This window comes from Notamacropus eugenii, chromosome 1 (genome assembly GCF_028372415.1).
Source record: "Notamacropus eugenii isolate mMacEug1 chromosome 1, mMacEug1.pri_v2, whole genome shotgun sequence".
NCBI lineage: Eukaryota > Metazoa > Chordata > Mammalia > Diprotodontia > Macropodidae > Notamacropus > Notamacropus eugenii.
The window spans coordinates 279,598,182-279,618,518 of NC_092872.1; the positions used below are offsets into that span (position 1 = coordinate 279,598,182).

Genomic DNA, 20,337 nt, shown 5'->3' on the forward strand with positions numbered 1-20,337 from the left:
CATTTGGTGACCCAGTAGAATATAAGCCTCTTGAGAGCAGGTATTTTTTTTCTCTTTGTATCACCAAAGCTTAGCACACTGTATTGCACATACTCACTTAGTGAATGCTTGTTGAGTTGAACTGAAAGGAATTGTCAAAATCAGTCCCTAACTGAGTAGGTAAAAGTGGGAACCAGTGAAACTCAGGTGTTTACTTACTTGGCAGGATCTAACAAATGGAAAGAGAATGATCTCAATAAAAAGATCATTGGGAGAACTGGGTGGTCATTGTGATTTCACAGTGGATGAAGGTGATCGTTTATCCTGAATGAAAATGCAGCTTTAGCTAAATCTTACCTGATTCCCCCTAACTGTATATAATTTATCTCTCCTCAGAATATGGTGTAGACACTGATTTGTTTAGAGGCAACCATTTCCACTGCAAATAAAGGTTTGTAAAGTGCTTTGAGTATTAACTCTTTTGACTCTCACAACAACCTTGGAAGGTTGGTCCTATTATTATTCCCATTTTATAGATGAAGAAATAGGCTGAGGGAGGTTAAGTAACTTTACCAGGGTCACACAGCTGTAAGAAACAGAAGCAAAATTTGAACTAAGGTCTTCCTGACTTCAAGTCTGGTGCCCTGTCCACTGTGCTACCTATCACTCCTTTTTACATGTTTCATCTCCTCACAAGTATATACCCCATTGGAGACCAGGGGCAATTTTTTTCTTTATCGTGTTGTATCTCCAGTTTTTCATACATAGGGAGTGACTCATAAGTTCTTGATGGATTGGATTGGATTCATAGTGGGAAGACCATAATGGAACTGTGAACCAATGGTTAGTGAGCCCAGTAGGCAGACTGGAAAACAGGAGCATGGCCAGGGCATTCATTCACTCACTATTTGTCCAGGTTTTATGAAAAGCAAGATGGCAGCTACTACTGGATGCCCCAGTTTAGTGGGTACTCCATGAAGGAGAGCTGGAGGAGACCAAGGTTCTGAGTGACATTCTGGCAATACCAGAAACAACGTACCAGGGAAATCAAGTTTCATTCTGGTGGAGGGTCATAACTCAGCATATTTGTGCTCTGGAAATAAGCTTTGATAAAGTAGAATTATTTTCACTTTCAGTGGGCACATTCCACTGGTAGACAAAGCAAGGAACGCTCAGGAGGAAGATGGTGTGGGTGGATGATGTTTTTCAAGGGTAGTCAGCACTTTGCAGACAGCGGGTGAGGAGCCTTGGTGATAGTGAGGACTGCTGCAATTTCATATCTCCTCCCCTGGTGAAGGGACCTTTACCGGTCAATTTCCAAGGGCCTTTTTACAAAAGGGCTATTCTCTTCCAACAACACTGAGGGTTAGAGAGTAGCCTTGTCCACAGCTGGTTCTAGGCAGAAATGATGCCCAGGGCACCGGCAGCCTAAAGAGGGGGGCAGCACCAAGAAACACCATGTGGACTTCTTTGCTCAACTGAAGATCATCCCTCATTTTTTTTGGACTTTACAGATTACAACTTTCCTCAGCCTAGAAGAAAGTCAGGGTAAATAGTAGTGCCTCAATTATTCTGGGGGTGGGGGCAAGTGCTATTATGGTTCTCATTTAATAGAAGAGTGAACTGTGATAAACAAGGTTAAATGATTTTCCCAGGATCACACAGCTAGTAAGTATGTGAGTCAGCATTTGAATTCAGAAAGACAAGTCTTCCTGACTCCAGGTGTAGCACTCTATGGGCTGAACCACCTAGCTGTTTGATCTCTCCAACTAGATCTCTCTCTCTCCCTCTCTCTCTCTCTCTCTCTCTCTCTCTCTCTCTCTCTCTCTCTCTCTCTCTCATTGTTTGCATATTGTCTCCCCCACTAGACTGTGAACTCCTTAAGACTGTCTTTGCCTTTCTTTGTACCCCTAGCGTATAGACCACTGCCTGGCACACAGTAGGTACTTAATAAATGTTTGTTCACTTGATTCCTTTTCTGGCCCCTCAATACTGCAAACATTTCATTAGGCTCCTTTGGAAATATGGGGGTGGTGTGGTATATAGTGGATAGATAGTGGGCCACAGAGCCAGGAAGCCATAGGTTTAAGATCTGTCTCTGACACAGTATCTTGGCTGTGTGACCATGGGTCACTTTCTACAATTATATGATTGGGCATCCCAAGGCTGCCATTGCTTCTCCCAGAACATATACCAGTACAAGGAAAGAAACTGAACAATGTAAGTAACTGAAGCCAGAATCATTCTCTAGAGTCACAGAAGTGAAGATTGGCATTGTTTTGGATGTGGGAGTTAGTGTGGCAGGTTAGAGGACTGAATTTACAGATTCACAAAACAGAAAATCATAGACTGTTAGAACTGGAAAACATGAACATTTTAGAAGCTTCTTGTCCGTCCCTCAGGCTCCCATTTTACAGAACAGAATTCAATCCTGTTTCCCTGAAGCTGTACAATCAATTCTCCTTCCTTTGTCCTTGTAGTTCCACAGGAAGACAGTGTAGTTAAGAGTCAGGGGACTTGGGTCCCAGGACTGTCCTTACGTGACCAAGGGAGCCTCCTGTGACCTCTTGTCCCATTTCTAGAGTAGCGACAGACTCTCTGGAATAGCCCTCCCTTAGGAGTCAGAAGATCTGGATTCAGCTTCACTTTAGCCACTTAACATGTGTGACCTTGGGCAAGTCAGTTCCTCTCAGATCCTCAGTTTCCTCCCATATCAAATGAGGGGACTACAGTAGCCACAGACTCCAAGGTCCTTTTTAGCTCTAAATCTATGATTCTAAGGCACTCATCTGTCCATCTGCTCTCCAGGATCAGGAAGGGGGAGCTCCCTCACTGTTTCAATACTAAAAATAATTGTACTTGTGAAACCAATAAATAACAACCAGATAGCACTGTGGATAAATGTCAGACTTGCATCAGGAAGGCCTGAGTTCAAATGCTTCCTCAGACACTTACTAGCTGTGTGATTCTGGGCAACTCATTTAGCCTTTGCCGACCTCAGTTTCCTTATCTATAAAATGGGGATAATAATAAATAGTGCCTACCTCCCAGGCCTGTGAGAAATAAAAAATGAGATAAAATATGGGAAGGACTCTGAGAACCTTAAAGGTATCATACATGTAGACTATTATTGTTGCTATTATTATCATTACTACTACCACCACCACCACCACTACTACCACCATCACCATTACTACTACCATCACCATTACTACTACTACCACCACCATTACTACCACCACCACCACCACTACTACCACTATCACTACTACTACAACCACTACTACCACCCCTACTACTACTAGAGTGGACCCCACTCAAGTACCCCCTCAGGTGATGCTTTTTATCCATGTCCTCTCACCTTCCTTCCCTTCCCCTGACATTCTGGGGAGAAAAAGTTCTCCTTTGCTCTCATGATGTGACAAGCTCATTTTCTTCATCAGCAATATGTTTCTCTGATGCCATCCTTAATTTGACATCGCCTGTGAAACTCCCTATTGGTGCTGGACCTTGGGCACCCCCAGCCATCATGCGCCTCTTTCTCCTCTGCCCTTTGGGTGAGCCTTGACTTCTTCTCTTCACAGATGGTGGTATTCCATGACTCATAGGCATCCAGCACCATTGGGAGAATATTTGGGCTTGAAGGGAGGGATGGGCGTTTGTTTCAGGGAGAAACTTGGGGTCATTAAATGCACAGGGGGAAACAATGCAAACATTAATGATCCTTCTCCTGGCTTAGGGGTTGGACCTCACTCTTTGCATTTAACAAGGTGGTGGGTGGTTATGGGATGGGAAAGATGGCATTTTGTGGATGGTGTGATGACTCAATGGAGTATTGGGTTTTTTTTTGGCACAGGAAATTATCTGGCCTGGTTTTATAACTACTTTTTCTATTTTTTTAAAGCAACTTTCCCCTTCTAGAAATGCCAAAGTTGAAAAACGCCACCCTCCTGCCATAACATATGTGTCACCCTCTTGGCCTACGCAAGACATGGAGATCACCAAGGTAATTAAGCCCTCTCTCCCTCATCTCATAAAGTTTGATTCCAGCAAAGGCAGAGAGCATTGCTAACCAGGGCTGGTTGGGAAGCCCTTTACCACGTAATGTTTGTGTGACCATTAACCACTTGACCTTTCAGGGGTCCAGGAAATTCTAAAGCTAGAGATCCTAGCCTTTTTTTCCTTATGAGCTCCTCTGGTTGTTTGGGAAATCTGTAGATCCCTTCTCAGAATGTTTTTGAATGCATAAAACACACAGGATTACAGAGGAAACCAGATATGTTAGAATACAGTTATTAAAATATCAAAAGAAAAATTTACAGACCCCAGGTTAAGAGCCCTGGCTCTAAGAAAATAAATTGCTGAGAAATTAGTAGAGGAAGTTTGCCCATCTGGGAGTCCCAAATGCCCAGGAATCAGTAGGTCAACAAGCTTTGGCTGAGTGCTTACTGTGTTCCAGGTATTGTGTGAAGGGCAGAAATCATAGATACAGCAATAGCCATGATCCTCTCTTCCTTGGTGAACAAAGCATCTCATTCAGACATACGGTTGTGAGGGGTGATGGTGGGGGGGGGGGGGGTGAGCAACACGTGCAGTTCTGTAGCTGTCCAGTGGGTCCCGATTCTGATGTCATGGAACAGTGTGATACCCCTATCTCTAAGGGCTGTTTTAGCTACCTGGCCAACCAATGATCCCTTGCCTCTGAGATTTCTTCCAGGGTTAAGGATTTGCATGCTCATTTTCATACCTAGACCTAGAGGGCTTGTACCCTAAGGACTCCGGAGGGTGGGAGTCCAGGCTCTGTTGCACCTCTTCAGTTTTAGGGAATGCTCCTGTGCTTAGTGAGAGGGAGTCAGTTACAAGGCAAAAGAGGAGGATGGAAAGGGATGAGAGGCTGTGCGGATGATGTCATTGTAAGTGGGACCCAATTTCCTTTCTCTCTTTTGGCAGATCATTATCATTTACACAAAACAGGTGTTGAGGCTCTTTCAGGATATTCAGTTATCACAAGGACATCTTGGTGGGTCCCTGGCTAAAGAGGCAGGCTTAGCACTGACTTTTATTCCACCCCCTCCCTGTCTCCAGTATTGCTGGGAATGAACAAACACCCCAAGCCACCTACACACATGTGATGATCCAGCCAAGTGTCAATAAACAATGCTCCATCTCTAATCTCCACACCTTTGCCCAGGGTGTCCCCCATGCCCAAAATACACTTACTTCCTCTTTACCTCCCCTTGTGGGAGCCCTCATTCTCTGGGCTCAGTCAGTCCTCCATCAGGCCTTTCCTAACCCCAGCAGCTGCAGCGTCTGATGAGACCCCTCCCGCTTCGTTTCCTCTCAATAGAAGGTAAGGTACTTGAGGTCAGGGATTGTTTGCTTTTATCTTTAAGCTCACAACCCCTAGCCTAGGGATTGGCATACACTAGGTGCTTAATGAATGCTTTCTGAATTGCACTTAATCAGATGACCAACTGGCCAAATTCTCTCCCTGTCTAAATCAATCTATCAACAAGCATTTATGAAGCAACAATTGTGTGCCACGCACTGTGGACATAAACGCAGAGAATGAAACAATTTCTGCTCACAAAGAGCTTCTCTTATGATGAAGACAAGAAGTACATTTAAAAATAGACACAGAATGAAGTCAAGTATGCATATAGACATACAGAGCATTTGAATACAGGACAGTTTAGCTGGGTGATCAGGGAAGGCTTCATACAGAAGGATGATGCCTGAGCCGTACCTTAAAGGAAGAGAGGGATTCTCTGAGGCAGGAGGGAAGGAGGGAGAGTGTTTCCGGTATGGGGGATGCTGGTGTAGAGACATAGACACATTGTGGATCAGGAGCAGAGAGAAGGCCAGTCTGACCTTACACGCTGCTGGTGTCTTTGTCGCCACGGAGCAGGGGAGATAAGGACAGTGGTTCTCAACAAAGACTCTGTGGGTGTGTTTTAGGGGGCTGAGAACCTGGATGGGAACAACTGCATCTTTATTTCAATGTAATTGGTCTCCTTTGATCATCCTCTGACCTTTATTTTAGTCATGTAAAAACATTATTTCAAGAACAGGTCCACCAGCTTTGCGACACTGCTGACATGGTTCATGATGGGGAAAGAGAATGAGTTCAGTTTTGGACATGTTGAGATGAAGATGTCTCTGGGACATGCATTTTGAAATGTTCAATAGATAACTGTTGATCTGGGAGTAAAGCATGACTGGGGATGGATGCCAATTATGACAACTGATGAGTTTACCAAGTGAAAGGGGAGACAGAGAAGAGGTCCAGGACAGGACCTTGGAGAGCACCAACACGGTTAACCATAAATATTGCTTTGGGGCAGCTAGGTGGTGCAGTGGGCAGACCCCAGGACCTGAAATTAGGAAGTCCTGAATTCAAATCCTATCTCAGACACTTACCATCTGGGTAACTGACCCTGGGAAAATTACTTAACTTCTGTTTACCTCAGTTTCCCCATCTGTAAAACAGTGCTAATAACCTTGCCTTTTAGGGATGTTATACGGGTCAAATGAAATAATATTTGTAAAGTTTTCTGCAAAAGTTTAAAGTGTTACATGTTATTATTGTTCAGTCATGTCTGACCCTTTGTGACCCTGTCTGGGGTTTCCTTGGCAAAGATACTGGAGTGGTTTGCTATTTCCTTCTCCAGCTCATTTTATAGATGAGAAACTGAGGCAAACAGGGTCAAGTGCCTTGCCCAGGGTCACACAGTTAGTTAGTGATTCCAGACCCTGTGCTCTGGCCTCTGTGGTACCACCACCCACTGCTTGTCTTGCACAGCTTCTTCTCCCTTTTGGGGTAGAAATGAACCCAAAGAATGACTATAATTCACTGTTACTGAGGGCTGGGAAATCCTCAAATTATGAAACAACTTGAAAAGAGTCATCAAAACCGTTTATTTTTGGATGTGTTCTTATAAATCACAATGCAATAAATTATCCCAGTGTTTGCCAAACAAGAAACAGTGGTGTAGACAGGGTGGAGCAGATAGGGTGGTAGACTTGGCCTCTAGACCACCAGGATTTAAGTTCCACTTCTGGTGCTGGGTGACCCTGGGCCTATAACCTGTCTATGCCTTCCCTAAGACATATCAATCAAAGACAACATCTGTTAAGATCTACTAATTATGGTGGGGAAGGGGGTTCCCATATCCGGAGTTTTCCCATATTGATGAAATCACAGATCCCTCATTCACTAAATATGTAACAACATGCTTAAGTCTTCCTGTTTTTATCATTCCATCCTGTTAAATATATTAAATTTCCATTTTTTCAGCATGTGGGAAAAGCTATTTTTATCAAGATTTTTACCATGATTATTTTACATGGGTTAGTTGTTAAAATAACTCATCCAAGGTCCTCCAGGATCCAAGAGACCTCACTGCAGACAAGGGTTCTAGAAAGTGCACAGTCATGGGGTCCGGTAGAATTATACTATCTTATTTATTCATTTAACAAATATCAACAGATCTCTTCTTCTTTTGGGAATGATGAGAGCAGGCATTTAATTAATGTTCTTTGCATCCTGTGCCCTGATAACGTTTTTTCAGGTCATCAACAGGTACCTTGTTTCCTGGACTGAAGATCAATCTTTCTCCCCAGAATGAATGAATGGAAGTCATTTGTTAAGTACATATTATGTGCCAAGCATTGTGGCCATACAAGCAAAAGCAGAAAAGCTCCTGAAGGAATTTGCATTGACAGCACACAAAGGGAAGCAGCTCACAGAAGCTGGTTTTGAGTGATGTCAAAGGGATAGGGAATGGAGTTATAGGGGAATCGATAGACATGCCCTCTATGGAAGCAAAGGAAACATTGGCTGATTTATGGTTCTAGGAGGGTGAATGGTTTGATGGGTTGTGGAGCCTGGTCTTGTTAGATAAAGTGGGTTATGTGGGGTTTGTATTTCCTCCCCTGACCAATCAGGCAGGATAGCTGAACCTTAGGGCAAGAGTCCTAAAGCTGAATGGACTGAGCCCCCCAAGCACGGTTTCTGGCCCTCTGGGGTGGTAGGCATCCAGTCCCCCATGGCATATCCAGCCACAGATTACTGACAATTGAACATGGACTTCCCTCTGGAGAAGATAATTACCTTCAAGGCAAAGATGCTTCTGTCTTGGTATTACCAGCACTTAGCACAGAGTGAGAATTTTGTTGTTGTTCAGTCATTTCAGTTGTGTCTGACTGTTTGTGATCACATTTGGGGTTTTCTTGGCAAAGATATTGAAGTGGTTTGTCAATTCCTTTTCAGATAAGGAAACTGAGGCTGAAGTTACTTGTCTAGGGTCACACAGCTAGTAAGTATCTGAGGCTGGATTTGAGCTCAAGAAAATGGGGCTTACAAACTGTCTGGCTCAAACTCTGGCCCAGCTCTCTGTCCACCATACTACCTAGCATATGCACTGAAATTTGAAAATTGTGTTAAATTCATTAAATGTGTGTCAAATTCATTATACACATCTTATGTAACCATTCATTGTACAGCATTGATGGGAGCCATCTTTCAGGCAACAATCTTGTCAAAAAGGAGATATAAAAATACACAAAACCAGAGATTTTCCTTGAATTTTTTTTCATTTTATAGTCAGGTTTAATGAGTTCCCTGACTATAATTCTGTTAGATTTGAAAAGCTAAAATAAAATGCAGGGTGTTTGTAGGTTTTCTCAAAGGCCAAAGACAAAAACTGGTGGCATTTTGAGCTAAACTAAAACTGAATCTCAGAACCACAACTAGCAAAGTCCTCAGTGCCCCCACCCCAGACAGGCTTGAGAAGTGATAACCTATCATAATGGCCAAGAAAAGCCGCTCTTACAACCTGTGTCCAAGAGGGCACAGACTTGGGGGCTCAGGAGCTTCTAAACCTGAATGTTGTAAGGAGACAGCCAGGCCTGCAAGGAATTTCTGCTAAAGAAATCCTTCTCCTTAGAGATGACTCCAGGGCTCTGCCCCCTTGGTTGCCATCTTGTCATCCACAAGGCACCATCTTGGTCAATGAGAGATGCCATGAAATACAAAAGATGGGAGGAGTCTCCTTCCAACACAGGTAGCTGTCTGTGTCTGACAAAATCCTTATACCATTTTCTATTCAATATGGTAAATGGTGAGAAATGAATGACAATTTTCTTGGAATTTTATTCAATAAAAAAGAAAAATATTCTAAAGAAAAAAGAGTAGGCTCAGATCCTTTGGGGAAAATCACTTCCCAGTGAGAGGTGATGAGAGAGAAAGTCAGAGAGATGTGGGCTCTACAGATGAGGCTTCAAGGCCTCCATGATGCAGAGGGCGGATTCCAGGCACCCATCAAAGTTGGACCGAGTAAAGCTGTCACCTCCACAAATGAGCAAGGGGTTGTGATGAAGAGTCATTTGTCCTGGGCAGTTGGGGATGGCTTGTGTCACCTGCCAAATAGAGCACAGAGAGAGGGGAGAGGGTAAAGACCATGCCACTGGGTGCCAAATGGGAGAGAAAGGAAGGCCTCTCTGTCACTTCTAATTCCACATTTTGATGTGACCAGCATTTATTAAGCACCTACTATGTGCCAGGTGCTAGGGATATAAAGCTGAAAAACAAACCCACAAAAGATTCTCACAACATAAGGCAAGTTCATTCATTCATTCACTCATTGCCTTTTATTTATGCTTAGATTTGCCCCATCCTTAAACATCCTTTAATTGATCCTGCCATCGACCATATCTCACTGTCTCAGTCAATAAAAGCATACAATGGGGGAGTTATCATGCAAACAACCCTCAATGGGGAACTACCACAGTTTATTCAGTTGGGGGTGACATGATTAGATTTGCATTTTAGCATAGGCTAGAGTGGGGAGAGACTTGAGACAGACAGACCCAACAGTAACTATGGCAACGATGCAAGCATGAGGTGATGGGGGTCTGCACCAGGGTAGGGGCTATGTCAGAGGAGAGATGCTGTACAGGTGGAATCAACAGGTCTTGGCACCATATTGGATATCAGAGTGTGAGGAGATGAAGCTGGCCCTAGGCCTCAGCTCCTCCTCTGTAATAGGAAGGGGCTGGACTAAACAGTCTCCAGTCCTGAATCTACAATCCTATGATCTGAACCCAGCTCTCAAGAAAGGCACTGTGGTGCAGGGGAGGAAGTACTGGCTTTAGGATCAGACTGTTTGGGTTCAGCTTCTGACTCTGATGGGGATGTACCTGCTGGACAGGCTGGGAGATCACTTCATGACCAAACTGCCTTCTCTTCCAGTCAGTCCCACACCAGATTCTTTGATTGTTGGCCCCCATTGGCCACATTTCACCTCTGCCCTTTGATACTCACTCTGGGCAGGTCACTGAACCTCTCTGAGCCCCGTGTGACTTGGTGTCAAGAGCTCTGGTGTACAGAACAGTTGGAAATTCAGAAAAGTCTTCCTCCATTCTCCTTTTCCTCCATAACAATAATAATACGTGACATCTATAGCAGGCTTGAGAGTTCATCTATGTATGGCGGACAGGGTGCTGGTCTCAGAGTTAGAAATATATCCTCTCAAATCCTGCCTTAGATACTTCCTGTCTGGGTGACCCAGACAAGGGGCTGAACTGCTTTGTGCCTTGGTATCCTCATCTGTAAAAGGAGGAGGTTGACTTTTTCTTGAGGTTACTCCCCCCCAGCTCCAACTCTGTGGTTCTATATGATCTGCTGACGTCTATGAGCTCCACAGACCCCCTAAGATATTACAGGCTTTATTAGCCTCATTTTACAGATGGGAAAATTGAGGCTCAGAGAAGGTCATACAACAAGCACCTACTGGAGGTAGCATTTGATTTCTGATCCCTCTTCAGCCTAAGTCCTGACCTCTTTTTACTCGGGTGGCACAATGGTCAGCATGGTGGCCCTGGAGTCAGGAGGACCTGAGCTCCAGTGTGGTCTCTGACACCTAGCAGCTGGTGACCCTGGATAAGGCACTTCACTCCTGCCTTCCTCAGTTTCCTCATCTTTAAAGTGAGGATAATGATAACATCTACCTAGGGGTTTGTTGTAAGGATCAGATGCTTAGCAACGAGTCATTTAAATGACAGTTATTTTTACTTATCATTATCATTGCCACACTGACTCCAAGACGCTGAGAATGATGAAATTATGGGACCACAGGTTTGGAGCGGGGAGGGGTCTCAAAGTTCACTGAATACAATCTTCTCATTTTATAGATGGGGAAACTGAGGCTAAGGGGGTGAAGAAGTGTGCCCAAGGTTCCACAGGGAGCATGGGGCTGAGCTGGGACTTGGAAGAGTCTCTGATGTTGAATCCAAGATTCTTTCTGCTCTCTGGGCAGAAGGACTAGAAGGAAAGTTAGTGCCTCTTTTCCATGCTTTACTCAGAGAAAGAGGCTCCCTTCCTCTATTGCTGCCACAAGGAGCCCAAAGACGAAGTGCCCTAAATGACAGGAAACTTCTAAAGAAAAAAAAGATCAGGTTGGTCACAGTCCCATTCCTGGACTTGAGTCCACAAGTGACCATTGGCTCCCACCTCCAGGAACCTCCGTCTTTGTTGGTGGCCACTCATCCAGCAATCTCAACTATGTAAAACACATTGGAGTATTTGGACAAGCAGAGCAGGAACAATTTATATTCAGAAGTAAACAGAATGCAAAAATAGTGCATAGAAGTGAGCGTGAGAAAGCAGGGCATCCAACCCATTGGTCCATAAGAGCATGGTCAGGTTTGCCTGGAATTTCAGGGTTGGAAGCCAGGGCCCTCCCAGGCCGAGTTGTCCAACTCCTGACCCCAAAGGATGCCCCAATAAGGGGTCATCTGGTCTCAGTCTGAAGACATCCAGGAACGAGGAATCCATCTGATGAGCTGGCAGAGGCCAGCATCAAACTATAGATTCCTGGGTAGCCTGCCTGGGCTTGGACATTGCTTGCTGGACTTTGGGAGAGGAACAGAAAATACAGAATGGAGGGCAGGTTAGCAATCTCATTCACATTTGTGAACAGAGCCCTGCGCCAGATCACCCCACCCATCACAAAACCACAATTTCTCATGATAACACGGCCCTTGACTCCACTTTCAGCCACAGTAATGAGCTGCAGACTGAAAGCTGGGCTCAAGAGGTTGTCAGATGAAACAAACCTTTGGGAATCCTGCTGGTCCTGGCTTGCTCGGGCTCCAGCCTGTGCTGGCTGGGAATGGCTCTGGATTGCAGAAGACCCTGAGTGGGGGCTCCCTAGTGGACAGCCATGGGGAGAAGAGGAACCTGGTAGGTCTTGTCCCTTCCACTGTTCATTCAGGCTTAAAATGAGAGCAAACTTTCTAACAGTGAGAACTGTCTATCCCAGAGTGGAAGAGACCCTTACCCACAGAGGTTCCCCAGTGGGTATTCGATGAATACTTGTATTGGATCAGTTGGATCATATGGTTTTGAGGTCTATCCCAAGCTAAAATTTGGTGTGGCACAGTGGAAAGAATACTAGATTCAGAGTCAGAGGATGTGACTTTGAATCCTGCCCTGCCAGTTACCAGTTGTCTAACTTGGGCAAGACCCTTCACTTCTGGGCTTGTTTACTTTTCTATCAAGTGAGGGGTCGGGTCAGATAACTATCTCTTTCAGCTCTAATGCTACACTTCTGTGGCTTGGAAGCAACAGACACCTCACTGGACATGGGACTGTCCACAAACCACAGGAGTCTTCAGGGGAGAAAGGGTCTCCTGTCTGGCAGCCTTGTCCTCTGGGCACATCTGTCGCTCTGTGAAGAGGCCCTAATGGAATTCCCAAGGTATTTATTCTTACTTCTGGTAGATGCCTGTTTACAAAAATGGGGAGTAATGTAAATCCTCGGAGCCGAGAGCAGAGCAGATGCTGCTGGCAATGTGTGTTTACATGTTTAGAGATAGGGAATGGGGCGTCTCTAGAAAAGGATGGAGCCACAGATTCATGTCAACAGTGTTGGCGGGGTGAGTGGGGAGCAGACTTCCAAGGCAGGAATAAGGGCCAGGAGGGAAGGGGAAGGTGTGCTGGGGAATTCAGTCTCTTAAAGAGTCTTCTGATCATTTGAGGCCAATAGAGTCAAAAATACCCTGTGCCCTGGCTCCTGCTGCCCACTGTTTGGAAGGAAATGGAACCCAAATGACCCCAGCTCATTTACACTTAACTCATCAACACGCAGTTTGCTGAGAGGGCCGATGGCCAGAAAGCCTGCAGAGTCCAACTTTAAATCCTTCCCTGTCTCTTAACAAGAGGAAGCTACATGATGGCAGCTAAAAAAAACAAAGGGAATTCAGAGTCCCAACTCTTCCAAGGTCCCCGATGGCTTCTCACTGACTGGTCAACATCCCCCATGCTCACTTTGGAAAGGAATTCTGAAGTCCCCCTTGCTTTCACTCCCTTGGCCAGGGGCAACCAGGTTTCCTGCCACCCAAGGGACAGGGGAGCCACTTCTGCTGCATCCTACCAACTGGACACAATGGGAGGAGCCTGAGCTGGGGGCCAGGCACCGAGTTCAAATTGTGATTTTGGTACTTTTTGCCAATGGGACACTGGACAAGTCTTTACTCCCCTGGGCCTTGGTTTTCTCATGTATGAGAAGAGGGCGCTGTACCAGATGGCCTCTGAAGTCCCTTCTCCCATAGATCTACAGTCCTAGGCTTGACCCCATCAAGCCAAGTCTGGTCTTCCCTACTTAACCCCTCCTAAACACTTCCTGCTTTCCCTCTGAATAGGATTAGAAGGGGAGAAGAGAGAGGGAGATAGTACTGCCCACCCACCTCCGAGTTTTCCTGGAGAAAGACCAGCCTTAGCAGCTTTCTTCCATTTTTACATTACCAAATTTCTTTTGGACATCTTAAATTGGATGTACTGTAGATGACAAATTCAATAAATTCAAAGCACAATTCATTACCTTCACCTCCCCTGCCCAAGTTCCTTCCTCTTCCCTGATTCTCTAGGGCACCCCTCCTGCCATTGTCTCAGTCACTAGGGGCCCCCACCTCAGGGTTGTCCTTGACTGGTCCCTTGATCAGATCAGGCAGCCAATCCATTGTCAAAGCTTGTCCTTGTACCATCACATTATCTCCCCTATGGGTTCCCTTTTCTTTCCTCATGTAGCCCCCAGCTTGGAGCAGGCATTTCAAGTCTTCCACAGCCTGGCTGCTGGAGGCCCCCCTTTCATGATCTCCATGGTCAGAGACGAATTACCTTCTGACTCCACTTTGAGTCTCGGCTGGTGCATCTGCCAGGTCTAGAATGTGTTCCCTCCACTCACTGGCCTTTTTGGGTACCCCTGGTCCTTAGCGATTTTTCCTCCCCACATTCCTTTGGATGTACCCCTCAATTTACTGTATTCTCTAGAATGGAAGCACCTTGAGGTTAAGAGCTGTATCTCCTCTTGTCCTTGTCTCCCCTCCCACTAGCACCTGGTGTGGATCCTTGCACCTAGAAAAGAACTCAAAAGTTCTCAAAAGAACTGTCCATTATGAACAGCCGTATCATCAATTGCTCCAAATCACTAATAATGAGGGAAATTCAAGGGAAATCACCTCACATTCAGTAAGCTGGCAAGGGTAACAAATCCAGTTCCAAGGGATGGCTCACTGGGGAGGGGGAGAGACAAAATTTGGAAAGAAGCTACTGTGACAACAAAGAGATTGATTAGAATATAAGATACTGTGTTGGAGGGGGCTGATGGATTCTCTGAGGGTAACCTAATGCAAGGTGCTGCATGACTCATGCCTCTGTCCTCTTTCATGATTGAGCTGGGGATGATGTCACAGAATGTCTAGCAAGGTGGGATTCCCCTGAGGTGCAGCAGGTTTTCTGAGTGGATCCATGCAGTCCTCCCCCCACCCCCCGCAACTGGCTTTGGGGTTAGAGGTAGGGAACAAAAATTAATTAAGCACCTACTGTGTGCGTGGCCCTGTGCTAAGTGCTTTAGAAGTATTATCTTATTTAATCCTCTCAACAATTCTGGGAAGTAGGTGCTGTTATGATCCCCATTTTACAGATGAGGAAACTGAGGCAGGCAGAGAGGTGAAATGATTTGCCTAGGGTCACACAGCTAAGTATCTGAATCTGGATCTGAACCCAGGTCTTTCTGATTCTGGTTGTAGTGTTCTATCTACTGTGTCACCCAGCTGCCTCTAATCCAGATCTGGGTTAGAATTCTGGCTCTATGACTTATTGCTTGCATGATCTTGGCCATGGCATTTTCTCTCTGTAGGCCTCAGTTCCCTCATCTGTAAAATAAGGAGGTTGGAGTCAATGACCTCTATGATTCCTGGAAGCTCTAAATTCTCTCTTTGGGCCCCTTCCATTCATTCACGTTTGAATGACCTTAATCTCCAGATGACAAGAATAGATGGTTCCTGACTCAACTCATCTCATCTGCATTTACTCAAATGTGATTTATGACTGACCACTATCCTGAAGGACAAACTTAGACCCTTAGAGTCTTAACTGAAAGGGGTGTTGGAGGTTATCCAGTTTGATGGATGATAGATAGGTTTTGCGCCTTGCCAAAGACTACATCTCCCCACCATGGGAGGAGTCTAAGAAGGACCCAGGTACACCATTCCATTCCTTGCCAGGCTAATGAAGGAAAACCTCTTTTTTACCTATAGGAAACTTGACCTTGATTTCCAGATAGATGAAACCTCCAGTGCCCAGACCACTGCTCTGTGGAGTGGGTTCCTGACAAATATCTGCTGTTACTATGAGCAAGCACTGATCAGATGCTGACTATGAGACAGGTAGTGAGGCCTAGTAGAAAGAGTGAGTCTTCAAGTCAGGAAGATGGTGGCTCAAATTTCTCTTCTGATATAGACTAGGGAGGGACCCTGGGCAAATCCCTTCACCCTCCACCTTCTAGGCACCTAAGACCACAAATGCCTACCTTGTGATGGTCTAGGGAGTAATAATCACAGGTCTGGCCCTTATCCCCTGAGCAGAAGGTCCCATGCAGACTGCAAAGCTCTGGGGGAGAGTGAGAGAAGAGAGTTCTCTCTCAAGGCCGTAATCATTTTGTGCTTTGTCTGAGGCCTGACAGCCTTTCTGAAAGGACACCCTCAGTACATGCAGACTTTGTGATGGCAGGATTGGTGCCCACAGAATGTTTCCACACAGATTTTCTCTGGATTTTAAGATGCGAGTATATCAAGGGGATCCCCAGAAAAGAGTTGGCCATGGGGCTTTCTCTAGTCTGCAAACCATTTGTAGGTCTCTTTCATTAATTCAAACCCTAGGCCAGCGCCCATGCCTAATGGCCCCATTCCTTAATGGAACCTTTATTAGGCACTCGCTTTGTGCCAGGCACTTTGGGAGGGTGTGAGGTGAAAAGCCAAGTTCAAGGCAGTCCCTGACCCTGAGGAGCTTATAATCTTCTATCCCTTCTAAAAGTACTCCACTATCACTTCAGAGAATTAGCATGTTACACTTGGAAGGGACCTTATCTGGTCCAGTCTCCTCATTTTACACAAAATACTGCAGCCCAGAGAGCAGAGGGTCATAGCTAAGGTCAACTAGCTGGATAGGGGCAGGGCTGGGTTCAAATTCAGGTCCTCTGGTCCCACATATAGGCCTCCTTCCCTTACAGCACACTGGAGACACCAGACATTCTTTTTCATGGGCGTGCTGTTCAGTGCTGGGTGTTTCATTTTGTGTTTACACGTCTCAGCCCCATTTCTAGAGCTGTAGCGTAGATGGTGGCCCAGGAGAGTTCTCTCCCTTGATCTCAGGATTTTAGACCATATGGTCCTGTCTGTCCATGGAGAGGCCTCCCAAAGACCCTGCCTGGTGAGTCGTCCTCCAGCCTCTGCTTCGAGCCCTCAGCGGAGAGGGTCCCTTCTTCTCTAGGCAGTCCATGACCCTTGGGGACACCTCTCTTGTCTACAGAAGAGTTTTTCCTTGATGTGGTGCCTTTGTTTGCCTTCTCACAACTCCCATCCATGGCTTGTTGCTCTGCCCAGGTGAGCAAAGTCTGCACTTTGGGGTGCCCACATCCCCAACATGACTTGCTTTAGCTCATTCTGCTCCTGAGACTCACAACTTTGAACATTACTATTTAAGAGAGGTCAGTGAGATGTGGTGGGAGGCATTCTGAGAATCTCTTACCTGTGTATCCCTGTGTGACTTCAGGAAAACCACATAACTTGCTTTTGGACCTGATGATCCAGTGCTCTTATTCACAACCATAGCGCTGTGAAGAGAGGTGCTGGACAGATTTGGGTTTAGAGTCAAAGGGCTGCCCCTGCTACTCCAGAGTCCTCAGTGGAAGACCCTTAATCCCTCTGGGCCTCAGGCTCTTCATGGATATAGTAAGGGGTTAGAGTAGATGGCTTCTTCTAGGTCTAAAGCTATGATCCTCTGCCTCCAGTGACAAGAAAACTGGCCATAAATAGAGGAGTAGATTGGGTGAAACTAATACATCCCCTTGGCCTTAGGGATTGATCTCACAGCTGAGACTATCTCTCTGTACAGGCAGAGGCCATGCCATGGATGGGAGAGCTGTGCAGAGGACCTCCTTCTCACCTGGGAGTATGTCCATCGGTGGCATGTGGTGCTAGCTGGCCTGGGCATGCCTGGCAGGATGCTGCTCACTTGCTGCACGATCACATCCTGCACATCGTCAATGCTCTTCTCCAAGTTCTCCATTCCAAAGGAGGTGGTGGTGTGGACAACCACAGACGGGCCTGAGCCCTGTGCATCTGCAGGAGGGTAAGAGACCAAAAGGGGACCCTTAGAGTGGATAGCAACAAAGTTGTGGAGCTTAAGACAGTGCTCAAAAAACCCTGGGAGCAGGTCTGAGAAAGAGGAAGTTCAGCAGAAATTCTGGAAGCCAAAGAGCAGAATCCTCCTAAAACAGGCTTCTCTTTATCTCCCCCCTCTCCTAGGACAGTGGGCTAACAAGAGCCAACAATTCATGGTGTGGTGTTGCTGTTATAATGTTATGTTCAGAACATGGCATCAAGGTCAGCTACCATATTGATGGTAAGTTCTTTAATTTGAAAAGGCTACAAGCCAAGACCAAAGTGAAAGGAGTGTTGGTACATGATTTTCTGTTTGCAGATGATTGTGCACTCAGTGCAGCATCTGAAACTGAGATGCAACAAAGTATGGATCAATTCTCTGCAGCCTGTGCTAGTTTTGACCTAATAATTAGAACAAAAAAACACAGGTGCTCCATCAGCAACCACCACACCATCCATACATGGAACCATTGATTATAGCAAATGGAGAAGTTTTGAATGCTGTGGATAAGTTCACTTACCTTGGTAGTGTACTTTCCAGGGATGCACACATTGATAATGAGGTTGATGCAGGCATAGCCAGAGCTAGCTCAATGTTTGGGAGGCTCCAAAGAAAAGTTTGAGAGAGAAGAGATATTAGACTGACTACCAGACTGAAGGTCTACAGAGCCGTTGTGCTGACCTCATTGTTGTATGCCTGGGAAACATGGACAGTCTACTAGCACCATGCCAGGAAACTGGATCTCTTCCATTTGAACTGTCTTAGGAAGGTTCTGAGGATCACCTGGCAGGATAAGGTACCAGACACTGAGGTCCTTGCTTGAATTAAACTGCCAAGCATTCAAACTATGCTTCAGAGAGCACAACTCCAATGGGCTGGCCATGTTGTTCAAATGCAAAATATACACTTGCCAAAAAGACTATATTATGGAGAACTCGCATGGGGCAAGTGATCACATGGTGGCCAGAAGAAGCAATACAAGAACACTCTCAAGGTCTCTCTCAAGAACTTTGGATTTGATTGTGGGACATGGAAGGCACTGGCACAGGACCACTCAGGATGGTGTGCCCACATCAGAAAGGGTGCTGTGCCCTATGAGCAAAGCAGAATTGAGACAACACAAAGGAAACGTAGGATGTGCAAATTTAGAGTATCCACCCCAAATGTTCATTCGGACTATTTGTGCCCAAACTGTGGTAGGGCATTCTGCCGAGCTCGTATTGGTCTGATCACGCAGTCAGCCACACTGAAACTTGACTTTATCGTGGATGTCATTTTGGTCCTCTTCGAGAATGAAGGACAACAACTAACTAATAATGTTAAGTTTGCTGCTAATTAATAGTTACAAATGCTGTCTACTTTAGGATTTGTATTTTAATAATAGTTGATATTGTAAGCACTTCAAAACTTGGAAAACATTTTTCTGACATTATCTCCCAGGAGCCCTCCAACAGCTAAGAAGTAGGTGCTAATATTAGCCCTGGTTTAGAAATGAGGAAACTGAGGTTCGAGTAGCCTGGTGACACAACATGGATGTTCTTTGGGTCCAGCCACTGAATTGATACTGAATGTACTTAATTGTATAATTATCCAGCCCATATCTATAAGGGTGGCATACATAGCTGTATCAAATCTGGGCTATGTGACCTTGGCTGAGAAACTTCACCTTTATTTCCTCATCTATAAAACAAGAGTCTTGGACTAGGTAGCCCCAGAGGTAACTTTTGGCTCTAAACTGATGATTCTAGGATCCTATGGAATATTTTGCTAAAATTTAACTGCACTGTGTCTGTAGCAATCCCCAATCTGATTATTGAGTAATCCTGTGCAAAAAAAGGAAAGGGACTTCCTTGGAATGACCTGTGATCTCACTGAAACCACTTGGGCCTGCTTTTCTCACCATCCTCTTAATAAAACATTCTAGAGCAAAACATTGCCAGAAGTTGAAGTCAAGTTCACTAGCCTTGCTTTGGGAAACCCCACTCTCTTCTGTGTTTTTTTTTTTTTTATTGTAATAATCTTCTCTCCCCTCCCCCCTTCTCTAGTTCAGCCTTACTCCCTCACCCCTTGTTCCTCCACAATCCTTCAAAGATCACAGGTAATGGTTCAGGAATCTCATCTAACAGATTTTTCAGTACCAGGGGATGTCTTTCATTTGGGCCAGGTAACTTGGACTAATCAAGTTTAATTAATGGCTCTCTTTCCATTTGCCCATTTCTCTAGGCTTTTTTGTCCTTTCTAATCCTTTCCAGGTAATTCCCCCTGGCAGAGGAAGGTAGAAACACCATAAGAATTGAGTTTCTTCCCCATTTCTTGGTAGTGTATCACCATTATCCTCCTACCTTCCCAGAGCAGGGGTCAGTCTTACTTTTCCCAATGTAGCCACTCCCTCCTCAGATACAATTTTGTTTTTCTTATCTTTCCTGGACAAGCTTGATCTCTCTTGATACTGTTTTTACAGGACCTTTCTGTACTATTGTATTCCTTTCTGTTTCACTAAATTTTGTGGGTTTTTTTTCTAAATCAAAGGCAGAGAGGGAGCAAAGCCAAGATGGTGGAGTAAAGGGAGCACTTTTTCTGAAGTCTCCTAATCTGCCCTTTTAAAACAACTTTTAAAAACTGCTTCAAGGTGG

The 20,337-nt window shown here is 45.3% G+C and overlaps 1 protein-coding gene across 11 annotated transcripts in view; it reads right to left on the reverse strand.

Annotated features, from left to right (window-relative positions):
* Positions 1-9,113: 9,113 nt before the first annotated feature.
* The window catches only part of RNLS (renalase, FAD dependent amine oxidase), a 242,100-nt gene continuing 230,876 nt past the window's right edge, over positions 9,114-20,337 (reverse strand). For 6 of the 11 annotated variants that reach the window (XM_072628971.1, XM_072628962.1, XM_072628969.1 and 3 more), the window contains 2 exons: positions 17,486-17,661; positions 9,114-9,399 (listed from right to left, as the gene is read on the reverse strand). In XM_072628971.1, coding sequence (XP_072485072.1) covers positions 9,247-9,399; positions 17,486-17,661 — 329 coding nt within the window. In that variant the 3' untranslated portion in view covers positions 9,114-9,246. The other 5 variants (XM_072628964.1, XM_072628967.1, XR_011971645.1 and 2 more) reach the window with 4 other exon arrangements.